The sequence below is a fragment of the Neovison vison genome, chromosome 7 (assembly GCF_020171115.1).
Source record: "Neovison vison isolate M4711 chromosome 7, ASM_NN_V1, whole genome shotgun sequence".
Classification (NCBI taxonomy): domain Eukaryota; kingdom Metazoa; phylum Chordata; class Mammalia; order Carnivora; family Mustelidae; genus Neogale; species Neogale vison.
This window is the reverse complement of record NC_058097.1, coordinates 18,035,006-18,055,068: the sequence shown is the minus strand read 5'-3', so window position 1 is coordinate 18,055,068 and position 20,063 is coordinate 18,035,006. Positions and strand designations below refer to the sequence as shown.

The following is a 20,063-nucleotide window of genomic DNA, read 5'->3' as shown; positions in this document are numbered from 1 at the left end:
CACAGATAGGAGGGCCTGAAAGAGCTCTAGAGACCACAGATTCTAAGAAGGGGTCAGGCAAGCGGGGTTCCCCGGCGCACACTGTTTTGGGCTCTGTGTGGGAAGAAATGGGACTGGCTTTGCTAGTAGCGGCCCAGTTCCCGCGGATCCCGACCACCGACCGCCGGGAACTCCCACCGCCCTCGCGTCCTCCAGGGCCCCGCCTCCCCGCAGGCTGGCGGACCCCGAGGGCCACTGGCCTGCCCCGTTACCCGAGAGGGCGGAGCGAGCCGTGGCCGCCTCCTCGGGTGCGGGAGCCGCGGGAGCGCAGTGGGTGGGGCCCGGCGGGCCGGGGAGGAGCGGGGTGGCTGGGCGGCGGGCGGCAGGAGGGGCGGACGCCACCGGCAGCGGCGACAGCGGCAGCTGCGGCGCGACCAGGCCAGGCAGGGACGCCCGCACGGAGAGCGCGAGGTCCGCGCAACCCAGCGCCAGCCATGTGAGTGTCACCGCCGTTTCCCGGCCCCGCGGGCCGTGCCGAGGATGGGCGCGGCGCTCCCGGTGCTTCCCCGTCGGTCCCGGGTCTGCTGCCCCCGCTGCGGCCCTGTCCCACATCGACCCATCCCCGGGACCCGAGCCGCGCGGTGTGTTTCCACCCCTCCCCCCGGGCGCGGAGGACGCCCACAAAAGCCGCCGCCTCTGGGCCTTCTTCCCTCCCAAGGCAAGGCCCAGGCGGCCCTTGCCCCGGAATCTGGGGTGGGCCGGGCCTGACGGCGGGCCCAAGGCGCCAGCCTGGGCCCTGGCAGGGGCGCCCTCCGGGAGCCCCCGCTGCCCTCGTCGCGGGGGGAGGCTGAGCTGGGAGTGGGGAGGGGGCGATAAGGGAGATGAGCTAATCTTCCTGGTCCTACCGGCCGGCCTAAGCGGCTTTGGGGCTCGGCCCGAGGTGGCCGATCCTGGCCTGTGGCCGGGCTTTTCACCCAAATGGCTGAATCTGGAGATGATCTGCTCGGCCTGGCGGGGTAACAGACCCTATCCCGGGGAATGGGAATGGGAGGCAGATGAGGGGTCTCTGCAAGCAGCCAGGCTTGGGCACCCTGCAGAACTGTTTTGGAGAAGGAGCTGCTCACCAAGGCTAGGGATCTGGCTCAGTCTGCCCTGGGCACCCTCTGTCCGCCTCTCCTTGTTGAGGTCTGAGTCCAGTCTCCAGAACTGACCCTTCCCAGCCAGTTCTATTGGACTGATCCTAATTCGGATCCAGACTAGCTAGCGGAGTACCTACTGTGTGCAGTCTCATGTAACAGATATAACAGTGAACGTGCCCTGGCCACCATCTGTGGGACCTCACCCTGGGCCTGCAGCGTTCACCAGAGAACAGGCTAACAAGGAGGGTTATAGCAATCTGACAGATGCAGAAGCCGGCCCAGAGAGGTTAAGTAATATTCTCAAGGTCACACATCCGGCTTAGGGAGAAGTGGGAACTAGAGCCAGATCGGAATTTTTGCCATTGCACTACCACCTTTGTGGCATGGAGGGGGTGTGGGGAATGAGAACTGAAGAGTGAGGTGCAAAATACTCCAGCAAGACAATCAGGCCTGGCTTAGCTTCCACTTCCACCCACCCTCCCCCTCCTGAGTTCTGTGGGGCAAGCAGCTAGAGATAGAGGCCTGATGTGGGTGGGGGTGAGGGGAGCATGGAGGGAGCCAGGCTGGGTCCACCCTGGGTGGAAAGGCAGGTGAGGAGGGCAAGGCTCAGTCAGCCCTGGCCCTCCACTGTGGCTGGGGACTCCCGACCCTGCCAGGCCCGGCCCAGGGGAGGCCACCAGGCTTCCAGGGCGCCGCCAGCCCGGGAATGTGACCAGCTGACCAGGGAGGGGGCCGGCAGGAAGTGAAGCCACAGGGCCGCCTCCGCCTGGTTCCGGGGTGGGGGGTCCCACGCGTTGCGTGCCCCCCTCCCTCCCGCTGAGGCAGCTGTGGCATGACGTCAGCAGCCGAGGTTGGGGGTCAGTCGCCATGGAGACAGGAACAGGTTCGGTTAGGGACCCCATTCTCCTTGCAGCCGCCCCTTGCCCTGGTTATTTTTAGCGTCTGTTTACCTCAGTCCGGGGCAGCCCCGTGCCTGGGCGGGGCTGAACAGGGGAGTCCTGGCGAGGCTGCTGGCCTGGCCGGGCACACCGCTGAGCCGCGCAGTGCAGGTGATGAGACCTCCCGTCCCACGTCCCACACAAATGCACCACTTTGGCATAGAGGGTATTGGGAGTGGAGGAATCTGGGGCCCGGGGTTCCATTCCCTTCTGCCTGGAACTGGCTGTGCTACAAGGCCCATAATCTTTAAGACCTGGGTTCTTTCCCCTGTCCAGAACAGACTTCGGGAGTAGCATGAATCCAGAGAGTCCCCTGGCTCCCATCATTCAGCCCCCGTCAGTTAAGGTGGGCCCTCTGCCTCAGCACAAAGGGGTTCGGCTCTTTCTCTCCCCTGCCTTTCCACCCACTGAAATGGTCACTCAGGTGGCTATTCGGATGATCCTTTGGTGAGAGTGCAGACCAACAGTTACACGTCTTGGTCCCTGTCAGGGACTAGGTAGGGAGTTGGTGGCAGCAGAGCCCCGGTCAGAGAAAGAAAAGTGTTGGGACAGTTAGCCTACCCTGATTCTAGCCTGCCTACCCAGTTCCCAAATCCCAGGTGTCCCCACCCTGCCCTATGCCCCAGGGAGCAGGACGCTACTTGCTGATAGAATCAGAAAGCGGGGAAGGGATGAGGAAAACTGTATGCAGGATAGGGGAGTTGGGGTGGGCACGAACTTGAAATCTGCCCCCTTAAGCAGCCCAGGATCTTCTCCTCCTGTGTCCGGGCAGCGCAGCTCACTGAGCCCCCTCCCTCATCTCCCTGGTGTGCGGCCCAGAGGGCATAGCGGTGAACCCCACAAGCAGGCACCTGCCCCCAGAGTTCACAGTCTGGTTGGAAGATAGATGCTAAAGGAGAACTGACAACTAAACTATGTGGTCTCAGGGATCAGAGGAAGGAAGCTATGAGGCGCCTGAAAGGGGGAACCAACCCAGGGCAGGCTTCCTGGAGGAAGAAGTCATAGGGCAAGACTTGAAAAAAGAGAGGGAGTTGTTCAGGGGGAGAGTATGGGAGGAGGGTACAGGAGCAAAGGCAGGCACTGCTCCAAGGCTAAAGAGCCTTGCGGGTATCGGGAAGGTCACGGTAGCTGGAACAGAGACGGTGAGAGGAGCAGGGGCACTGAGTGGAGGACAGGTTGAAGGCATGCGAGGGGGCCACAGAGCCTGAAGGGTGGTGGGGGTCATGTCAGAGAATCTAGACTTTATCCCTGGGGTAGGGGGTCACCCATGGATGTTTCACAAGAGTCAGAGAGAGGGATGTTAAAGACTTAGAGGCCTGGGGTCCGACTGGCTGGATTTGAATCCTGGCCCTACCACTTACCAGCCGTGTAATCCTGGGCAGATTAACAATTATTAATAACAGTAGTTAATATTTGTCATGTGCTTAAAATGTGGCAGTATGTCCACCCCAAATTCCCGACCCCACGTTCAATTTTCCCTTCCCCAAACACTCCCGGGAGAGAGAAGTAGCTCATTTCAGACTCCCGGCAGCCCTGGGAGGCAGTCATTGTCATTATGCTCATTTAACAGAGGGGTAGCTGAAGCCCCAAAAGGTTAAGAAATGTCATGCCCAAGGTCACACAGCCAGTTAGGTTTCTCGTCTGCAAGATGGGGCTAAAAGGATTTACCCCTGTTAGGACTGTTACTGGAATTAAATAAGATGATGTTGGTTAATTAAGTGCAAGGGCTGGCCTATAGGAAGCACTTGACAAAGCACGGTTTTTGTGCTTTTGTCAGATGACTGGAATTGTAAGAAGAGCAATGTTGTTATTGAATAAATAATGCAGGAGGCGCCTTTGGCTCAGTAGAGCATGCAACTCTTGATCTCGGGGTCTTGAGTTCAAGCCCCACATTGGGCACAGAGCGTATTAAAAATAAATGTAGGCAACCATGTAAAATAAAGCTGGATACCCTTAAGGAAAAAAAAAAAGTCATTGTGGATTACTGTGGGGACAGGGAACCCGTTAGGAAGTTGCAGAAGGGTTCTAGGTGAGAGATGGTGACAGCTTGGACCCGAATTCTAACCATGGGGGTAGAGATGAGGGGGCAGATTCCAGAGATGGCAGAAGTGGGCTGCTGAGTGGATGTGGGGACAGCGGAGACAGAGGCGTCCCAGATGACTCCTAGTTTCTGTGTTGAACAACTGGGTTAAGAGGTGGTGGGGCTGTCACAGGGAGGTTGACTGAGAGTCAGGTTTGAGAAGGGGACTTAAACTCAGCGCATGCCCACAGCCCACTCTGCATTGTCGCTCAGCTTCCGGGGAGGCAACAAGCAGGCAGTTGGATATAGAGGCCTAGTGCTCGAAGAGCCGTTGGGGCAAGGAAGAGATAAGGAAGCTGGCAACATTTAGACGGCGTTGAGGTGTGGGAGATGTTCCCAGCCCAAGAGTGAGGAGGATGAGGCCCTTCCGGGATGATGAGAAAGACGGATCTCCTGTGGGAAAATAAGATGCAGAGCCGGCGGGGGTGGGGGGGGGGTGCGGGTGGAAAACCTGAAGCATGTTGTTGCCTCTTGAAATTCAAGGGAAGGAAGGGCTCAAAGGAGAGGAAGAGAGTCCCAGAGTGGAAAGCTTTACTGAGATCAAGCATGATAAGGTCTAAGCCTTGGACACTGGATTCAGCAACAGGGAGGTCACTGACCAGTCAGGGGAGTGGTGGGTGTGGAAGGTGGACGGGGATGGGAAGAGAACTGGCTGGTGGAGAAAGGAAATTGAGGTAAACATCTCTTCAAGAAATTGGACTCTGAAAAGGTGAAATGGAGCGATGGGTGGGGTCGCTGGAAAGGGGTCATTTCATTGTGGAGTTATTACAGTCAACTTTATATTAAAATACAGCTCAGAGGGGGGGCATGTCCTAAGTGTACAGCTCAGCCCATGTTTTACAAGGGAACACATCCACATAGGATCAGGAAATAGAAGCCAGATTAGAAAATAGAGAACACTGCCAGCACCCTGGAAGCCCCCTTGTGTCCCCTTCTGGCTGTGACTCCCAAAGGGTAACTAGTATTCGGACTTCTGTCACCATAGATGAGTTCTGTCTGTTTTTTTGTTTTTTTTGTTTTTTTAAAGTTTGGCTTTTTTTTTTTTTTTTTTTTTGGTCAGAGAGAGAGGGAGAGAGAGCAAGCACAGGCAGACAGAGAGGCAGGCAGAGGCAGAGGGAGAAGCAGGCTCCCTGCCGAGCAAGGAGCCCGATGTGGGACTCGATCCCAGGACGCTGAGATCATGACCTGAGCCGAAGGCAGCGGCTTAACCAACTGAGCCACCCAGGCGTCCCGAGTTCTGTCTGTTTTTGAACTTCATATCAAGGGAACCCTACATACGTCCTCTGTTGCGGTCTTGCTTCTTTATGTAGGATTTTTCCACAGTGTCATGTGTGGTTATACATTGTCTATTCTTTTTGCCGTATGGAGTTCTATTATCTATGGATGGGCATCTGGGTAATTGGCCAGGGTTGTTTTCATTTTTCATGTGGGAGTGACTCGAGCTTATTGGAGGCTTGTGGAGAAAGTCCGAAATGCTCATCATCTATGAGAAGGAAGAAAGATGAGTAGGGCCACATGTGAGAATTTCCCAGGTGGGAAACGAGAGCCTGGCCGAGGTTGAGAGAATGGCTCTGTGGTTCCAGCCCAGCTGCTGTGTGAGGCCCCCTAACAGCTAGCTCCTGCCCATGTGGCGGCACGGAGAAGGCAGGGAGGTGGGTCGCCCAGTGTTGCCTTCTGTCAGGTAGGAGAGAAGCAGAGAGTGCTGGGATATTAGCAGGCGAGCGATGGAGTGGGGGCTGTGGCTCTAGGCTGGGGAGAAGGGTGTGCAGGGAAGAGAAGGTAGGAGGGAGCTGGCAGAGAGAAGGGAAGCAGAGGCCAATGGTGAGGTCTGTGCAGGATGGTGTCTCTGCAAATCTGGGCTGTATCTCCGGTGACACACGCTTGGCACAGAGCTGTCACTCAGTGAATAGTTGAAGAAATGAGCAGAGGGCTCAAGAGGTCTCAGGCAGAAGACGGGGTAGGTAGAAGTGATAGAGAGAAACTCAAGATTCAAGTCACTGTGGCTGCGATTTAGGAAAGGGGCATTCCAGAGCCAGGCGTGTTCCCATGGAAGGTGGCTGATGGGAACAGAAGGGCCAGTGTTGGGCAAGACAATCCACAGGAATACGCAGTTGCTAGTATAGGGCGCACAGCACCTGGTTTTCAAGAAGAGAGAGGAGGACAGCACTTCTCAAACTGGAGTCCTTGGGCACCTTGCATCTGAGTCTATAGGGGAGTGGTGGGCTTGTTGGAAATGCTGAGCCCTGGGCCTACCCCAGCCTCTAATGCCCACTAGTCCCTGGGCATGGTAGCCTCCATTTAGGCTGGAGGTGGATGAAGAAAATTCAAGGAAAAGATACTGGGGGCGGGAAAGGGCCAACACCAGGGAAATTCAGCTATGTGAGCTGGTGGCCAGAAGGAGGAGGCCTCATTCTAGAATGCATCTTCTATTTGAGAGGAGCCCCTGGCTAGGAAGTGGGACTTGATCCTCTTCCCTAGATTGAACACCCCCTCCATTGATGGGGGCTATGTCACTCTGTACTACTTCCATCTCTGCTTCCTTCTTCAGGCAGCAACACATAATATAAGCTTGGCCCAGGCCCATACTTTTAGCCCCTCTCTCTTCTCCGCCACCCAGACCCCTCATGCTCAGTTCCTGACTCTGCCCTCCATTGGCATAGACCCTCCACCCCACACCCACAGTTCTTCCTTTCACTACCTCAGCACGGCTTTCCAGTCTTTACACACTCAGAATCCCAACTCACAGCCCTCTCTGTGCTTAGTCCTCTCTCAGGACGCCTCTGCAGCCGCTGTGGGAGCCCCTTAGTCTCACTACATCCAGTCCAGCTCAGGGTCTTCATCCCGTTTATCCCCCTTGTTCGCCGCCTCGCTCAACTCCCTGCTCAACTCCCTTTACCCGAACTCCTACCCCCCCCCCGCCGAGAGGACCCACTTCAGTCTCCTCCCCCAAGGGAACCCCCAGCACCCCTCCCAGAGGCCCGCCAGTCCCAGGGCCCGGTGCCCCCCCTGGTCCAGCCGGTCCCGCCCCATCCCGGCGGGCTGAGTCAGGCGGCAGGAACTGGGCGGGGGGCGGCGCCGGGAGGAGCTGAAGCCCGAGCCGGAGTCGCTGGGAGCGAGCGCGGAGCCCCGCTCGGCCAGCACCTAGTGGCCCTGGGCCTGTGGGGACACAGGGGTGGGAGGGCAAGCGCAGGGGGTGGGGAGCTGTCCTGGACCTACCATGAGTGCCAAGAAGAGAGGTAGGACCCGGCCTGGGGCTGCGAAGGCTCTGGGGCTGGCCACAGGGGGTGTGGGCCGGACTCTGGGGTCCAGGGGCACGTGTTTCGTTCGAGCAGGGCGGGGGTCTGCGGCGGATCCCTTCCCGCTAAGGGTGCGGGCGAAGGCGTCCATCTGTGACTCAGTTTCTAGGTCGGAGTCACAGGAAGGTAGCAGAGGCAGGGCATTTCTTGGCACTGCCCCCCACTCCGGGAATCCCCCGGCCGCTGGGCGCTGGGAGGGCTCTGGCGTCTCGGCGCCGGCGAGCGGGTGGGGGCTGGAGGGGAGCAGTTTTCGCGGGGCGGGCGGGTTGCGAGAGCCAACCCCGTGCCTGCCGGGTTTGTCGGGCAGCTCCGCTGGGCTAAGAGTGTGCACCCCACCCGGTGACCTCCCGCGGGCGCTCGGGGTGGGGGCGCGGGAGCTCCTGGTCACTGTTGTGGGCAGTGGGGGGTGAGTTCAGGGGCAGGGCTGGGGAGCCCGCCCCGCCCCCCGGGTAAACAGGCGCTTCCGCACATTCTTCACGCGCCCCGCCCCTTTCCTGCCCCTTCCCAGCCGGGGGAGGGTCCCCGCGCGACCCCCCTTCCTGCCCCGCGACAGGCGGAGCCTGCACCTCTGCAGGAAGTGGGGGCCGAGCCGAGGCCACGCTGAGTCCGAGGCCGAGTCGCCCGGCCGCCCTGTCATTAGCGCCGGGGCCGGCGGGGTTGTCGGACTCCGGGCGTCAGGCGGTGTCCGGCAGGACTAAGATACAGAGGCCGGGCCTCCGGAGGGGGCTTCAAAAGTCAGACTGGCGCTGGACACCCGCCCTCGCCACCCCCCAGGGAGCCCCGCGCGGACTCATTCCATGATGTCCCTGTCGGTGCGGCCGCAGCGCCGCCTGCTCAGCGCCCGGGTCAATAGGAGCCAGTCCTTCGCAGGCGTCCTCGGCAGCCACGAGCGGGGGCCCAGGTAGGCAGCCGAGGGGAGCTGATGGGGTCAAGAGAGTGTGATGGGGTTGGAACTGGGTATGCAGTGAGGGTTTGGGGACTCGTTCTTGGACCTTTCTGAGTGTAGCCTCTTCTTCAGGAGCTTCCCGGCCTTCAGTCCCCCGGGGCCTCCACGGAAGCCCCCAGCGCTTTCCCGAGTATCCAGGATGTTTGCCGTGGCGCACCCTGCCCCTAAGGTCCCGCAGCCTGAGCGGCTGGACCTGGTGTACACTGCGCTCAAGCGGGGCCTGACGTAAGGAACTCCTCCCATTGCCTTATCCCAGGACCCCTCCCGAAGCCCTCATCCCCTTACTGCTAGTAGGAACCCTCCCGAGCCTTATATATATCTTCTTCCCACTGCCCGTACCCTGGGCTGCTGGGGCTGCAAAGGTAAGCTAATTCTTGTAGTCGCCCCTTTCCCCAGGGCCTATTTGGAAGTGCACCAGCAGGAGCAGGAGAAACTCCAGGGACAGATTAGGGAGTCCAAGAGGAATTCCCGCCTGGTGAGTAAAGGGTTCACAAGGATGCCTGGACTACTGTTCTTTGCCTTTGTGGTATGGGGGACTGGATAGCACCAGCCGCGGGTGACATCAGGGCTGTTTGCTAGGGTGACCTAGCCCAACTGTGACTAGAAAACAGGATACCAGGAAAGGCTGGGGCTGGGCAGGTTTCTAGCCCCGCCTTACCCAGGCTGTGTACAGTTTCTGCCCAGGACCCAGTATCTGCTATGGGAGCTTTCGGTGGGGTGGGTGGGACTGCCACAGACACGGATAGCAGGAGGCTACCCTGCAGTACTGATAGTCCTGGTTCTTCCCCAGACACAAGTCAGAGCTTCCTAGAGGAGAACGCTCTGCTGGGTCTTGAAGAATGAGAGTTCCCTGGTAGAGGGAACCTCTTCCTAGTGGGTGCAGGAAAGGGAGTGGGCCAGGGGAGGGACCCCAGGGGAAGAGGTCAGGGGAGGGGTACAGGAGGGGTCTTGAGGACCAGACCCTATGTCACTAACATCCACCAAAGGCCAGGCATGTGGGAAGGTGAGTCAGTCCATGCTTTGAGTGGAGCAGCTGTGGACTGTGGTGAGAGGGGGGAAAGGCTGTGCAGGAGGGGAGTTAGCTGGCTCTGGGTGGGCAGTTGCCCCTGCTAGAATGCTTCCCGTGCCGCCTAAGTGCTTCCTCTCATCCTTCCCTGCAGGGCTTCCTGTATGACTTGGACAAGGTGAGTGTGCAGAGAATGGTGTTGGAAGAGGTTAGCTCATGGGGAGGGTAAAGGATTCTGGTCCCTCCTGATATATCTCTCCCTCAGCAAGTCAAGTCCATTGAACGCTTCCTGCGACGGTTGGAGTTCCACGCCAGCAAGGTATATGGGCAGCACACCCGTGTGCGCACAAGTGGGGCTGGAGACTGATATCAAGGGGATGGGCAGGGGGAGGGCTAGCTGAGCAAGCCTCGTAATGAGTCTCAAGTTCTCCAGTACCACCCCACTCATCTGCCCAGATTGATGAACTCTATGAGGCATACTGTGTCCAGCGGCGTCTCCGGGATGGTGCCTACAACATGGTCCGTGCCTACAGCACTGGGTCCCCAGGGAGCCGCGAGGCCCGAGACAGCCTGGCCGAAGCCACTCGAGGGCATCGCGAGTACACAGAGGTGAGAGATGGGTGTCCAGAGGCACAGGGTATAGTAGAGCTGGTGACAGGAAACTGGTTCTTGACCCTGTCTTGTCCCTGCCCACCCCTCTCAGAGCATGTGTCTGCTGGAGAGTGAGCTAGAGGCACAGCTGGGCGAGTTCCATCTCCGGATGAAAGGTACTAAGTGAATGGGGGCAGACTGTTGGTGGGGAGAGGGAATTGTTTGCCCGAGACCCCTCAACATGGCTCACCTTCTTCCCCAATTCCCAGGGCTGGCTGGCTTCGCCAGGCTGTGTGTAGGCGATCAGTATGAGGTATGAGAATATGCAGGGCTGGGGTGGGAGGGTCCCAACACCAAGGAGTGCCTCATCCTGCCTTTTCACCTAGATCTGCATGAAATATGGGCGGCAGCGCTGGAAACTACGGGGCCGAATTGAGGGTAGCGGAAAGCAGGTGTGGGACAGTGAAGAAACCGTCTTTCTTCCTCTTCTTACGGAATTCCTGTCCATCAAGGTGATGTATCTTCTCAGGACGCAAAGGGCAACGTGATCCTGTGATTCCTGTGAATATGTGACCCCCCATGACCTTCGTGACGCTGTGATTTTCTCATAATCTTCTCATCTTGTGAATATTTGACCTCCTGGACCTCCATGAGGCTGTGACCTCCATGACCTCAGTGACCCCACAAACTCAGACTTCTGTGATCCCCATGCTCCCAGGCTGCTTTAATCCTCTGTGGCCCCCCATCACTCAGAAAATTCTAATTCCTGCAACCTTCCCATGGTCCCATGACCCTGTGACTGTCATGTAACCCCTATGCACATTCAGACTTCTGATCTCCCATAACCTCATGACCCCTATACCCTTGTGATCTCATGATGCATTCCTGGCTACAGGTGACAGAACTGAAGGGTCTGGCCAACCATGTGGTTGTAGGCAGTGTCTCCTGTGAGACCAAGGACCTGTTTGCTGCCCTACCCCAAGTGGTAGCTGTGGACATCAATGACCTCGGCACCATCAAGCTCAGCTTGGAAGTCACATGGAGGTTGGTGTTGCTGAGCAGCTTGGGGACAGATCCAGGGGACCTGTGGCACCTGCTAACAGCCTCTTTCTTCCCCAGCCCCTTCGACAAGGATGACCAGCCCTCAACTGCTTCCACTGTCAACAAAGCCTCCACAGTCACCAAGCGCTTCTCCACCTATAGCCAGAGCCCACCAGACACACCCTCACTTCGGGAACAGGCTTTTTATGTGAGTCACAGCTCAGGCTTAGGCCCCACCATCCCCCAGGGGCTCCCTGGGGTGGTCCTGAAACACCCTTTCCTCTCTCCCAGAATATGCTGAGGCGGCAGGAGGAGCTGGAGAATGGGACAGCATGGTCCCTGTCATCTGAATCTTCAGACGACTCATCCAGCCCCCAGCTCTCAGGCACTGCCCGCCACTCTTCAGCCCCCAGGCCTCTGGTGCAGCAGCCTGAGCCTCTGCCCATTCAGGTCACCTTCCGTAGGCCTGAGACCCCCACCTCTAGGCCCGTGGATGAAGAGGGGGCCATAGCCCCAGCCCTGGCCAATGGGCATGCCCCCTACAGCCGGACTCTAAGCCATATCAGTGAGGCCAGTGTGGACGCTGCCTTGGCTGAGGCTTCAGTGGAGGCTCTGGGTCTAGAAAATCTAGCTCAGGGACCTAGCCTGCATGCACACCCAGATCCCACCCATGGGGAGCAACCTGGTCCTGTCCCTCCTGCTGTGGACCCTCTCCATTCTGCCACAAGCCCTACCCTCAGTACAACAGGCCCTGCCCACACATCTACAGACCCAGACCTGTCTGCACATCTAGACTTGGTTCACAAGGTCACAGATGCTAGCTCTTCTGAACTGCCAGGCCCCACCCATACCACTACAAGCTCGACCTCTAATGCCATTAGCCCCAGCCACAGTGCTCCAGGCGCCACTTACACTACCACAGGTTCCACCCACAAGCCCATGGTCTCTACCCCTTCCACTACAGTTTCTGCCCCCAGTGCCACAACCCCAGGCCAGACCACTGCAAGACCCACCAAGGAAGCAATGCTTTCTGCCCTCGCTACTGTAGCTCCTACCCCCAATACTATAGGCCCTGTACAGACAACCACAAGCCCTGTCCACACTACCACAAGCCCGACCCATACTACTGCAGGCCCCTCCTGTGTCACTACAAGCCCCATCCACACTACTGCAAGCCCCACCCTTGCCACTGCAAGCCCCATCCACACTACTGCAGGCTCCACCCATGCCACTACAAGCCCCACCCACACTACTGCAAGCCCTACCCATGCCACTACAAGCCCCACCCACACCACTATAAGCCCCACCCATGCCACTGCAAGTCCCGCCCACACTACTGCAAGTCCCACCCATACTACCACAAGCCCCTCAAAAACCATCGCAAGCCCTCCCCATACCGCTACAACCCCTACTCACAAAGCCAGAATGTCAACTCACACCACTGCAAGTTCTGTCCCCAAAGCTAAGGACCCAGTCCAGACCACCAGGAGCCCCACGCATCCTGTCACAACCCACAGCTCTTCCAGTTCTCCAGACGATGCCATGCTTCCCAGCCCCTCTGAAAACACAGACCCTACCCTCCCAGGCATCCACACCCTGTCCTGCAGCTACCCAGCCTCCGCTCCTTGCACTCAGGCAGACCCCATAAACCCCAGCCTCTCCTACCCAAGTCCTGCCTGTTCCAGTTGGGAACCCCTCACAAGTCACTCCCCAGATGCCCCAGGGGAGCCCATCCTTCAGAGCCCAAGCCCACCTCCTTCACCTCTAGCCCCTGTGCCCCAGCATTTAGACCCTAGCCTAGCCATGGCCACCCGGGCCCAGGTTCCAGGGGCAGCTGGAGGGGCTGGGGATAGGAAGCTGGAAGAGGCCCTGGGGGCACTGATGGCTGCCCTGGATGACTACCGTGGCCAGTTCCCTGAGCTGCAGGGCCTGGAGCAGGAGGTGACCCGGCTGGAGAGTCTGCTCATGGTGAGGCGGGCCAGGCGGGCCGGGGAGGGCAGCCCGGCGGTGGGCCGTGGCACTAACTCTCTCCACAACCCCAGCAGAGACAAGGCCTGACTCGCAGCCGGGCCTCCAGCCTGAGTATCACTGTGGAACATGCTCTGGAGAGCTTCAGCTTCCTCAATGAGGATGAAGATGAAGACATGGATGGTCCTGGAGACAGGTAAGAGGGGCCAGGTGAGGGGGAAGAGGTAAGGTGAGCGCCAGGTGAGGGAGAAAGACCAGAAAGGGGAACAGGTGAGGTGGGGCCAGGTGGAGCACACAAGGAGAGCAGCAAGACTGGGGGTAGATGGGGGGGTGGGCAGGAGAGGGTGCACCTGCCAACGGGGACATCTGTATTCATCCCACCCCCACCCTGTGTAGTCCTCATGTGTCCTTGATGTCTGTTTCTAACCCCATCTGTGTCCCCAGAGCTTCTGACCTCCCTCCTCCCGGTCCCTGCAATGCGTGCCTCTCCCGTGGGGCCCCGTCAGCTCCCGATCCTCCAGCTCCACCTCTTTCCCCTGGCATCACCTTGGATCTACCCTCTGAACAAGCCCTTTCATCCCATGCCCATGCGTCCTGGGTCCCCCAGCATCAACCCCCTCTGTCTCAACCCAGGCTTCCCCAGAGAACCCAGCCCCGTGGCTCCCTGTCCCAGAGGGGCCTTTGCCAAATCCCGGCTGAGGGTTGTGCCCAGCCCCGCCTCCCTCTGCTGCTGCCCGGGTTAGGACCCCGTGCCCTGCACGCTTTGGGCCATAACTCCTTGCAGTCCACATTGTGTAGACCATCCCGCCTGCACCCCTACTCCTACCTGTCCCAGCCCCAGAGGTCCCGGCGGTTGTAGCTGGAGGTGGCAAAAGGCAGACAGATCCTGGAGATCCCCGCTACCACCTGCTGGTCCTAGTCCCTTTCTCCTTCCAGAAGTCCTCCACGAACTTACCCATTGTCTCTGTTGTCTGTGCACATCGTCTGTTTTTCCATTGTGGGGATAGGATAACCTTAATAAAAATACACTGGTGACCACATGGTGACGTGTGCTCCTGGGGTGGTTGACCCCATTTTTCTCTCAGGCCCCCAAACAGCCTGGAGCCTGGGGCTGAGGACAGCCTCGACTTACCCAGTGCCCGCCCCCTCAGCACGGAGTGTCCAGCTCTGGACGCTGCCTTGGTCCAGCACCTGTACCACTGCAGCCGCCTCCTGCTGGTGAGGCTAGTGGTATTCCCCATACCCTCCTTTTGTAGCCCCTTATCCCAGGGAGCCCCGCACTTCAATCCTGGCCTGCCATGCTTCCTCTGACTTACACTCCCCCCTGCCCCAGGGCCCTAGCATTGAGCTCTGGTTGAGCCTCCCTGTACTTTGGCTACCCCCACCTCTCCATGCATGCTGGGACTTGTAGTCCCTGGGCTCCACCCTCCCCAGTCCTGTCCTGAGGTCTTAGTTGCCTGGCACCCCTGTTCTCCAGAAACTGGGCACCTTTGGGCCCCTGCGCTGCCAGGAGGCATGGGCCCTGGAGCGGCTGCTGAGGGAGGCCAGAGTGCTGGAGGCTGTGTGCGAGCTTAGCAGGCGATGGGAAATCCCTGCCACCTCTGCCCAGGAAGGTAAAAAAGGCCCTGTTGGCCCAGAAGCTCCTCCCTTACCCAGCCCCCTCTACATGCCGCCCGCCTGCTTAGTTGCTGATGCTCGTCTCTGCACCTCCTCACAGTGGTGCAGTTCTCAGCCTCCCGGCCCGGCTTCCTGGCCTTCTGGGACCGGTGCACAGAGGGACTCAGCCCCTTCATCTGCCCTGTGGAGCGAGTCCTTCTCACCTTCTGTGATCAGTACAGTGCCCGTCTCTCCCTGCGCCAGCCGGGCCTAGCTGAGGCTGGTGAGTGGCCTGCCTCCCTGCCCCCTCTGCCCTCCCTTCTCAGATCCCCAGTGGTGGGACCTCAGGAAAAGCCAGGTCAGCCCACACAGATCTGAGCTGAGCACTGGGAAGAACTAGCGAAGGCTGTTTCCTTTGCACAGAAGGACCCAGAGGGATAGAGTTTGGACAGGGGATCCCTGGACGTGAACCTGGGACGGGAGCATTCTTCCCTATAAGGGCCTGGGTCTATCCCAACCCTGAGGCCTGTGGCACTGCCTCCCACAGTGTGTGTCAAGTTCCTGGAGGATGCCCTGGGGCAGAAGCTGCCCAGGAGGCCCCAGCCAGGCCCCGGAGAGCAGTTCACCGTCTTCCAGTTCTGGAGTTATGTCGAAGCCTTGGAGAGCCCCTCCATGGAGGCCTATGTGACTGAAACGGCTGAGGAGGGTGAGGCAGACGCTCTCCTCACAAAAGTGGCCTGACCCTGTGGGTGGGTCTGAAGGTGTGGGTGGGAGCAGGAGTGCACAAAAGACGCCACCCCAGGAGGCTCCACCTTGTCCCGCCCCTCCCTTTCTTGCAGTGTTACTGGTGCAGAATTTGAACTCGGATGACCAGGCTGTTGTTTTGAAGGCCCTGAGGCTGGCGCCCGAGGGGCGGCTGCGAAGGGATGGGCTTCGGGCCCTCAGCTCGCTGCTGGTCCATGGCAACAACAAGGTCATGGCTGCTGTCAGCACCCAGCTCCGGAGCCTTTCCCTGGGTCCTGTCTTTCGGGAACGGGTGAGAGTCAGGCAGGCCTTCCCTGAAGCAAAGGTTGGGGTCTCGGGCTCCCATTGTCGGGCTAAGTCTGCCCTCCTACCCTTACCCAGGCTCTGCTTTGCTTCCTGGACCAGCTCGAGGATGAGGATGTACAGACGAGGGTGGCTGGCTGCCTGGCCCTGGGCTGCATCAAGGTAACCCCTGCCAGCCAATCCCCCGCTTCACACCCCTCGCAGCTCCCTCAGCCCTGGGCCCTGGGCCTTCCCCGCCTGCTCCTCTGGGCCCACCTCGATGTTCTCTCCGCCGGTAGGCTCCTGAGGGCATTGAGCCCCTAGTGTACCTGTGCCAAACGGACACAGAAGCCGTGAGGGAGGCTGCTCGGCAGAGCCTGCAACAGTGTGGTGAGGCTAGGAGATGGGAGATACGGGGGTCAAGTCAAGTACGGGAACATGTTGGCTGCTGGGAGTTGGCGTGAGATGGAGTCAGGGATGGGAGGGCAGAGGTGGGGCTAGGATCACTCCTGAGCCCATCCTTACCTATTTCAGGGGAAGAGGGGCAGTCTGCCCATCGACGGCTGGAGGAGTCCCTGGACGCTCTGCCCCGCATCTTTGGGCCTGGCAGCATGGCCAGCACGGCATTCTGAATTCCTTACCCACTGGCTTCCTGTGCCCCTTCCCCTCACTTTCAGGGCTTAGCAGGCACTGGCAGGGAGGGTGAGGGCTGGCTCCAGACACCTCTCCCCCACAGATTCCCATCCATGAAAATCTAATATATTCTTCCGTCGCTCTTGGGTTGGTAGAGTCCGTGCCTGCAGTCCAGTGCCTCCCAGCCTCGGCTCAGCACACTCGCCACAAAATCAGTGTCCCACCACACCCCCTGGTTTTATATTTTATTTACAGAGTTTTACAGAAAATAAAAAAGCAAAATGCCTTTCCTACATGGCCTGGCCTGGTGTGCTTCTGACCCTCTGCTGCAGCACCCTCTGGCCATGGCCCTTCCTGACACTAGCGAGTCTGCGCTCGCAACTGTGGCAATGACTTCTGCTTTGGCCCTGGAAATTCAGGTAGAAGAGAGCCTAGAGGCTGGAACTGAGGTGGGAAAAGAGAGCAGAGGAAGAGGGCGGTAGGGTGTTGTGTGGAGGTCCCAGTCTGGAGACCGGGGGTGCCTGGAAGCTATGGGCCCGGGCTGGAGCCAAACTGTGGGGTTGGCCTAGGGAGAGCCCAGAGGTGCCAGTCCTGGGAATGACTCCCTAGGGGCCCTAGCTGCGAGCTCCAGGCGGCCTGGAGGCAGAGGAGGGCCCCAGCAAAAAGCGTGGTGAGACCTGGAGCTTCTGGCCAGAAGGGGGCAGCAGAACCCCGTCAGGGAATGCCAGGCTTCTGGGTCTAGCCTCCGTCAGCCTCAGCAGCTTCCTACCAAGGTGGCTGAGCTGAGAGCGAAGAGCTCCTTGAGGGCTGGATAGAAAGAAAAAGGAGATCCTCGCAGAGGGGAAGAGCTAGAGCCTGGGAGCCAGGAAATGCAGATAGCTGCCCCCGTGACCCTGAACAGAGAGTGTTTTCTCTCCCCAAGCTGCATCCCCTCTCTGTAATAACAAACCTGACTGAACCCTGAGCTCCCACCCCCGACATGGCCAGACTGCTGCTTCAGGAAGCAGGGCTCCAGGGGGAGGGCTCACCTCTTCCCAGAGCTGCTGGCACGTGAGTGTGTTAACCCCAGAAGGTTAAGAATTCTATGGGGGTGGGAGGGCGGGGATGGGATTTCTGGGCAGCAGGCCTGTTCCAAAGAGGGCCTGAGGGAGGCCCACACCCAGGGCTGGACAAACAGGCTCTCTATCCTTCCCCTCTCCCTCCGGAGCTTTCACTGTTGTCCAGGGGCAAGGAAAACGGGCCCTCCTTACTCCCTGAACCCTCTCTGGTGTCTCAGTGCCGGGGGGCGTCAGCACAGTAGTGGGACACGCTGGGGAAAATGTGTGTGCCCGCACTCACAGCCAATGAGGTGCAAACAACCCCCTGGGGGCATGTGGGGGGGTGACCCCAATGCCCAGGCAGCCCTGCGCCCCCGTGTTTTAGAGCTGTGTGTGAGGAGGTTTGGCTGGGCCTTTAACCACCTGCTGGGGAAGCCAAGCTGAGCAGAAAAACGGCCAACAGGAAGGCGCACAGGAAACACCTGTGTGGGGATGCAGGTGGTTCATTCCAGAAGAGTGGGGGGAGGGCTGGGGGGGCAGGCAGACAGACCTCGACACATTGGCACAGCCCTGTGCTCTCGGTAACTGTGAAGGGTGGCATAGAGGGGATGGGGGATGGTGAGTAGCTCGGTTTTTTGGGTGGTTGGCTAGGGTGGAGGGGATGGAGAAAACAAGTGATGGGAACCAAACCAGCACCCAAAGTTGGCTACAGCTTGGGGCTGCCCCCAGGGGCCCCTGCAGGAAGGTTGCAGTCCCAGAACCACCCCAAAAAGCCCCTTGGGCATCAGACCCCACAAGAGGCCCACTGGTAGGGAAGGACTGTCCACTTGGATTCAGAGCATGCATAGCCTATGCAGTGGGGAAAGAGGAAGTGAACGCTGGCTGACCAGGTCCTGGGAAAGTGCAGACAGGGGTGACTGGGCCATCACAAGCTCACAGCTCAATCCACAGGAGAGGACAGGGCCTGGGCAAGAAGTAGAGGATGGAAAAATATCCCAGCCTGAGGTTAAATGGGGCTGCCACCAAAGTCCGAGTGGCCTGCTTTCCAGTGCTGGGAAGGGATAGGGCCCCTCTCTATCCTCTACAAGGAGAGTGCTAAGACCGGAGCCTCGTACTCAGCTCTAGCTGAGAGTGGGTGTGAGGGTCAGGAGCCAGAATGAGGACACCGTGAGTAGCCAGGGACAGATGAAGTACAGTCAAGGCCAAGGCAACAAGAGCCTCAGTCCTTTGCCACGTCAAGCCTACCTAGTTTAGGATTATGCAGATCAACCCCAGAAGAGCCCTTCTCGCCAATGCCTTGAGCTCAGACTGAATGGTCTCCTACCTTTAGGCTCATTTCTATGAGATAGTGGAGGGTAGGGAGAGCCCATCTCCCCTCTGGTACCCTCTCCTCCCCAAAACACACACAGCCTCACAAGTGCTTCCCACAGGATGCTCCCCCCACCTCCTACCCTGCTGTCACATAGGTTCAGGGAGGCACTCGTTCCTGCTGCCCCAGGTGATAGAGTGGGCGCTGGTGACACCATCAAGAGTCAAAGGTGCTAGGGCAGAGAAAGCCTATGCCCAGCAGTCCTGTGAGGCCTGTGCCAGCCTCTGTGAGGGGGCAGAGGAAGTGTGATACTCTGAGGAGTACCCTGGCAATCAAGGCCATCAAAGCCACAACCACGCCTTCGCCATCATCACTGGGGCTCTCTCCTGACAAAATGGAAGTGTGCTTTGCAACGAAGGGACCAGGCCGAGGTCGCCCAGGACGCAGTTTATTGTATTGGTGGACACTGGGGGCTCTCATTTCTCCTAACCTTTCCTTGTCTATTCTTACCTTTTCTCCTGTCTCCTACTCTTCTTCCTCATGTTTTCAAAGTTGTAGAGAACCAAAAACAGAAGAGAGAAAAAAAGGCACGTTTGTGAAGGCAAAGAAGCAGATGGGATGGCACGGGGGAAGAGGATTGCTTCTTTGTCTCACCCACAGAGTGGGGGTGCCTTTCTTGTGTGTTTCTGTGCAAGGTGCGTGGGTACAATTTGCTGAACCCTAGGCATATGACGTGCTCTCTCCCCCTCCCCCAACCCTACCCCCAGGCGGCTCTGGAGTATCCTATGGCTTGGCTGCCAGACCCACATCTTCTGGGCCTGGGTAATACGGAAGGGTGAGGTTGGTAAGGACGCCAGGGCCTATGTAAACAGCTATGGAAAAACAGTCTATCATTGAGAAAATAAGACTGTCATTGGCCTGCAAGAGAGGGGCCTCTGTTCTCAGAAGGTTGCCATGTAGCCATAGCCACATTTGAGTTTGATGTCAATGGTCAAGTTCTCGCTTGTCTGTGAATATTCCCAGGGCATATGGACTCCCAGTAAATGCTGACTTTAGGGGCACCTGGGTGGCTCCGTCGGTTAAGCCTCTGCCTTCGGCTCAAGTCATGCTCCTGGGGTCCTGGGATGGAGCCTGGGGCTCCCTGCTCAGCAAGGAATCTTCTTCTCCCTCTGCCCCTCCCCCCGCTCATGCTCCCTTTCCCTCTCTTTCTCTCTCTCAAATAAATAAATACAATCTTTAAAAAAAAAAAATGCTGACTTAGAGCCACTGAGTAAGTAGCTGAAGTGCTATGGCTAACATGCACGTTTTAGCTACATCCTCTGAATGTTCTTACAGCCTTCTCTGCCACCTCCTCCTCAAGCATCCTCATGCAAACGTCACTCCGCAGGGTTCCATTCTGAGCCCTTTCCAGTTCTCCCTTGAAACACATTCTCTGAACCACCTCATCTCTTTCTCCGGCCCCCATCTGTATGCATCTG

The 20,063-nt window shown here is 58.5% G+C and overlaps 1 protein-coding gene across 4 annotated transcripts; it reads left to right on the top strand.

Moving 5' to 3' along the window:
- The first annotated feature begins 377 nt into the window (after nucleotides 1-377).
- On the top strand, nucleotides 378-16,532 carry RIPOR1 (RHO family interacting cell polarization regulator 1). Of its 4 annotated transcripts, none has more exons than XM_044255943.1 (22): nucleotides 407-475; nucleotides 8,207-8,333; nucleotides 8,451-8,603; nucleotides 8,775-8,853; nucleotides 9,539-9,562; nucleotides 9,650-9,703; nucleotides 9,841-9,993; nucleotides 10,088-10,151; nucleotides 10,245-10,288; nucleotides 10,362-10,487; nucleotides 10,871-11,019; nucleotides 11,095-11,224; nucleotides 11,308-12,984; nucleotides 13,059-13,180; nucleotides 14,070-14,202; nucleotides 14,462-14,597; nucleotides 14,702-14,863; nucleotides 15,128-15,286; nucleotides 15,420-15,616; nucleotides 15,706-15,789; nucleotides 15,906-15,996; nucleotides 16,141-16,532. In XM_044255943.1, exons 2-22 carry the CDS (start codon nucleotides 8,230-8,232, stop codon nucleotides 16,236-16,238), a joined length of 3,939 nt encoding a protein of 1,312 aa, XP_044111878.1. In that variant the 5' UTR covers nucleotides 407-475; nucleotides 8,207-8,229; the 3' UTR covers nucleotides 16,239-16,532. The 4 variants fall into 4 exon arrangements, with proteins under 4 accessions (XP_044111879.1, XP_044111878.1, XP_044111877.1 ...); XM_044255942.1 differs by lacking the exon at nucleotides 407-475 and adding an exon at nucleotides 7,339-7,372 and having other exon boundaries at nucleotides 13,062-13,180; XM_044255941.1 differs by lacking the exon at nucleotides 407-475 and adding an exon at nucleotides 7,339-7,372.
- Nucleotides 16,533-20,063: the final 3,531 nt, after the last annotated feature.